The sequence below is a fragment of the Cynoglossus semilaevis genome, chromosome 18 (genome assembly GCF_000523025.1).
Source record: "Cynoglossus semilaevis isolate Cse_v1.0 chromosome 18, Cse_v1.0, whole genome shotgun sequence".
NCBI lineage: Eukaryota > Metazoa > Chordata > Actinopteri > Pleuronectiformes > Cynoglossidae > Cynoglossus > Cynoglossus semilaevis.
In genome coordinates, this window is record NC_024324.1 from 2,730,053 (window position 1) to 2,734,996 (window position 4,944).

Here is a 4,944-nt window from a genome sequence, read left to right on the forward strand (position 1 = left end):
TCCCATGAGCCTCTCCTGCCCTGAACCCTTCACACGGCCCATTTATTTGAACTGGCTCTCACCCGCAGCAGTGCCGCGCTCCAAGGAAAGACTTGTAAAAAGTCATCAGGTCCTCATTATCGTCATTGCTATAATTATTTTCTATATTTAACCGTGCAAAATGAGGCCAAATGAGCTAGCAGGAACCATCGCTGGGACACGTGTTACACTGGTACGGCCCCAATTTTGCACATAATTTCCATGGCAGTCATTACTGTCCCTTTCATACCAAGAAAAGTTCTTTGATCATCCTTCGCAGACTTACCAACTTATTTACTAACTATCACATCACCACTTGGTGAAACAGGTTGACAAGACGAACAAACGAAACCCAACCATGATCAATGAATGGCCATACTTCATATCAATGAAACCTATTTCCTTTTTTTATTGATTTTAACATCTTTTTTGAGTTTCAGAAGAAATCCGCCGCTGCTACTGTCAGGCAGTTTAACCTGGATATATCTCTACAGTATTTACCAGAGAAACTACCTCCCATGTCAGTTGAGAGACTGTTTTTTTCCATGTGGTTCTTGTGGTGGTCCGTTTGACCTCAGCAGTTCAGGGAATTTGTGAGCGAGTTTGTTGAGCTTGTTTAGCTCAAATTCACTTCCATTATTATTAGATTGACAAGTACCCCAGAGAGGGGCAGGCTGAGCCAAAACCACCCAAAGAGCTCTTATTAAATGCAAAGGTTGGGTCCTTTCAGCAGACATTGCAGTTACGTAAGGAGCGTTTTATTTTTGGAGCGGTTAGCGGAGGCTTTACATACAAACGAGGGGACACTTACGCTGTTTATGTTCAGGCGAGACGCTGGTAGGGGGGAAAAAAAGCTGCCTTCAGGATGCAGAAATGTGTGAGTCATGAAAGGGGATTCAGAGCAGAGCTGGTGGTGGTAGCATGGAGTGGGAGGGGAGGTGAGGGGGGGGGTCTGAGACAGCTGGGTGCTCAGGATGGATATTATGCTCCAGGTGCGAACATGCATGGCTCAGCTTTGCACGATACGCTGCTTCGTAATGACAAAAGCATATAAGGGTGGTAGACCTTCTGAAGGCCAGATGTTGCCACAAGGGCCTGAAGGAAAACACCCACATGTTTTGGATTTTTTTGGTAAAAGGGCCCAGAAGAAAAATACATTCCAGGATCTTACAGGATTAGATCAAATCAAGTGGTTAATTAGCAGAAGAGATTCAGGTTTTTTTTTTTTAAACTTAGTTTGTTAGCAGCAAACAACTTAGCATCACTGTCGTTTTATTTGAGGGACCACTCAAATCATTTCCACTGAACATTCTGACTTTGACTCATTCATTTTGGGCATAATGTGTCTCAGATTCCATTTTTAACCAGAAACACAACACGTGACACTAGGAAGCAGGAGAACGTCCCCTGCTTTGCTGAGTTATAACAGATAACTTCCTGGAAGCTAACACTCAGCTGTGGGTGAAGCAGAAGGGCCTCACCCTCCCTCCCCGCCTGCTTGACAAATGGCAAACACATGTGTTTATAGGCGGATCAGTGGCAAAGTGATGGAGTCACCGCGTTTGTGAGTAACTGGTGTTTATGCCAGAGATCTAACGCCCGCTTTAATAGTCAGTTTCACCTGGGCCAATTACAGTGGTGCAGCAAGCTGAAACAAACAAAAACAAGAAGACAGCCGGGACTTCCCATCATGCATCACTTCAAACAGATCTGCTTAAAGCTGCCGGTCATTATGACAAACAGGCTCCTTGTTCAGTGAGACTCACGTCAATGCTGTGGTGTGTTTCACATGATTTGTAATGTCCGTTTTCATGGTTGGAATCAACCCGTCACCATTGGTTGGTCTGTGTTTTATTGGCTGAAGCTTTTGTAAATATACATGGCGTGTATGTTTAACCAACCGCGAGCTCAAATAAAAACTGGAGGCCTGTGAGAAAGGAGTGTAAATGTGTGAAAATGTGTCCAACCGTAGGCTCTGTGGTCGTGGCACCTGATACGGTGCATGTTTATACAAACACTGGTGTCACATGTGGAGGTGTTTACTAAATCGCTGACAACAACCTGTAATTGTGCAGCATTCGCAAAGTAATATTATCCAGTTAAAAACAAACGACCGTTAATGTGACAGTTAATGTTGTTTTCATGCAACGCTGCAGCAGACAATCTCACTAAAGAATAATAAACTAGATATTTTTATTCATGTCAAAAGGTAATCAGAAATATTATATATTTATATATAATATTATTCACTATTATTCACAGTTTGCTTTTCATATCCAAGGTCAAAACCATGTGGTGACTTTTAGCTGTGGATTCAGAATCCGACATGTGACGACTAACTGGAGTGTGTATTGGTGCCTAATGGCCCACTCAGTGTCGTCGGACAATAGCCAGGGAAGCCAGGCCCTACAGCAGCAGAGATAACAGTGTTTCTATCAAAGAGAGTTTCACATGGGAACTGTCTGATTTAAATGTTAAAAAAAAAAGAAAAAAAAAGAGGAAGGCCCGCGTCGGTTCAAGAAAGCTTCAAACCAGAGTGGGCTTCCTGGTTCCCACAGTGAGCTACTGAAGGCCACGGCATCAAAACACAGGCGTACATGACCGACAGTTACCATGCAAATCAAGCTGTGATATTTTCAATGCCCTTCGTGTTTCTCAGAATCTCCCGTTCGTAGTAACAGGTTTGAGTATAATTTCTCATTTCATCCTACATGATGAGATTTAATCCGTCTGTTGTTACGCCACTAAAAAGTGAGTATAAACTTTTACGGCATTTCCCTGCTGAATCATGGGTGACAATGCCAACATAAATTAAAAAACCAAAATGCATTAGCAATTATGTGATTTAGATTATTTATTTCTACCAAACACATTAAGAACATTCGTGGCTACTCCCCAGAGTACAATCTGTTCAAGTATTAAGCAGCTGAGAAGCAGTATTTACGCTCAGTTAACTCCTTCTCTGTCTAAATAATGGCTACGGGGAAAAGACCGGTGTATTTACAGGCACAATTAGCCTTAAATGCCTCTCTCGCAGACACAACGGAGGCACACACTCTGGGGGCTTCTCCTATCTTCAAAATCTGTGGTTTTTGACTCATTATCCCTCAGCATTAGCTGGTCCTCCAGAAAACTGCCCCGCAGCAGTGAGTTCAAGCTGAGAAAATCCCACTAACAGGTCTACAGTAGATCCGGTTTGTAGGACATCTGGCATGGAGCTGCAGGCTAGTGGCAACTCTGTTGAATAATGTGAAGGGTTCATCAGCACGACGGACCAATGGGTAAACAAATGCTTGTCATTAGTAGTAAATATTCCTATTCCCATAACTGTCGGTAACAAGATAACGCTGCTACTGCTTTAGTTTTCTTACTGTGCTGCCGTTAGCGGTGAGCTTAGTCGGACTTAAACGTGGGAAAGTGTCGTAAAATAGTGAAAGATCACAACCTTTGGACCAGTAGTGCTGGTTATCAGTGGTTCCATAGTGTAGCAGTTAGTCTGTTTCCAGCTTTTCTGCTAAGCTAAGCTAACCAGCTCCACTAGATTTGTTTATTAACATCTCTCTCTCTTTCCTCTCTTTCCCACAGAACCTAATGGCCAAAGCACTGTACGACAATGTGCCAGAGTCTCCAGAGGAGTTGGCTTTCCGTAAAGGAGACATCCTGACAGTCATTGAGCAAAACACAGGAGGCCTGGAAGGCTGGTGGCTCTGCTCACTGCACGGACGCCAAGGCATCGCTCCTGGGAACAGGCTGAAACTGCTGATCGGACCCATGTTCGACTCCCAGTCACCTTCCCCCACTGCAGCTGCAGCTGCTGCCCAGTCTCCTCAAGGCTACCAGCAGAAGGTCGGCTCAGGGTCTCAGGGCCTCTACCAGGTGCCCCCGTCCCTCCACAGTCCACAGCAGCAGAGCATCTACCAGGTTCCTCCTGGACAAGATGTCTACCAAGTCCCACCTAGAAGTGGTCTTGCTGCTGAAAACACACCAAGCAAGGTGAGTGTTCCTACGCCGAGGGGTTTGACAAATGACTACTTTTACTATCAGTGAATCTCTCATTTCCTTTTTATGATTAATCTGTGGAAGGCCAGTAATGTGGAACAAAAACCAATTATTGTAACATATGTGTCCTTCAGTGGTTTAGTCATTTTAATAAAAGTCACTGTCAGATTAGACCTATGACTAACAAATAACATGAAGTACACCTGCCGTACAGCAAAACACAGTCCTTAGATCAAAACAGACCAAAGTTTGGTTCCTCATAGAATGTCATGTTATTACCATTAGAGTCACCCCCTGGTGGTATCCTGCCATTTTAACTTTAATATTTAAGACTCGTTTCTCATTACTGCACAGCTTTGTTAACCCATTGATAGACTTCAGTGGATTTTAAAACATTAGCCTCGACAGGCGTGTACCAGGCTGTGATGATGGATATTACACATAAAGGGAAGAGGCCTTTAAGGACCTTCTTCGTGACCTGTTGTCCTGCAGTCTACCAACAGCCTCTCTCTGAGAAATGACCTGTTGTCCTGCAGTCTACCAACAACCTCTCTCTCCGTTTCACACAGAAAACTGAGAGTCCAGAGATTGTAGGTCTGATGTGAAAGGAGGACATGGGTGTGGCGGTCCTGGCGTTCACCACAAAGCAGGGTAGTGTTTTTGAGCCGAGCTCCGCTCCCTTATTACTTGTATATTGGCACATTGTGTGTAGCTGAGCCAGTGGAAGCCGCAGAAGGGCAGTGAATGTGGGAAAAGGTTTGGAAAAGCAAACAGCACAGCGGCTGTTTTTCAGATTCTGCTGGAGCCCTGCTGTCCTGAATATAGGGTTGTTTCTTGTATTTAAATGCTGTAAATGGTCACAGCTTAGCCATTTCACTTGGACTGGTTATTTACAGACTGAGTACTGCTGTTCTCCAGGCATTGTGT

General features: G+C 44.2%; 1 protein-coding gene and 1 long non-coding RNA gene across 6 annotated transcripts in view; one reads left to right on the top strand and one right to left on the bottom strand.

Annotated features, from left to right (window-relative positions):
* Window positions 1-4,944, bottom strand: part of LOC103394030 (uncharacterized) — a 70,764-nt gene that overhangs the window by 44,182 nt on the left and 21,638 nt on the right. The gene's annotated exons all lie outside the window — the stretch shown is intronic.
* nedd9 (neural precursor cell expressed, developmentally down-regulated 9) overlaps window positions 1-4,944 on the top strand; it is a 30,971-nt gene that overhangs the window by 9,201 nt on the left and 16,826 nt on the right. For both annotated transcript variants that reach the window (XM_025065230.1, XM_008331164.3), the window contains one exon: window positions 3,604-4,011. In XM_025065230.1, the coding sequence (XP_024920998.1) occupies window positions 3,610-4,011 (402 nt within the window). In that variant the 5' untranslated portion in view covers window positions 3,604-3,609. The remainder of the gene's footprint in view (window positions 1-3,603; window positions 4,012-4,944) is intronic.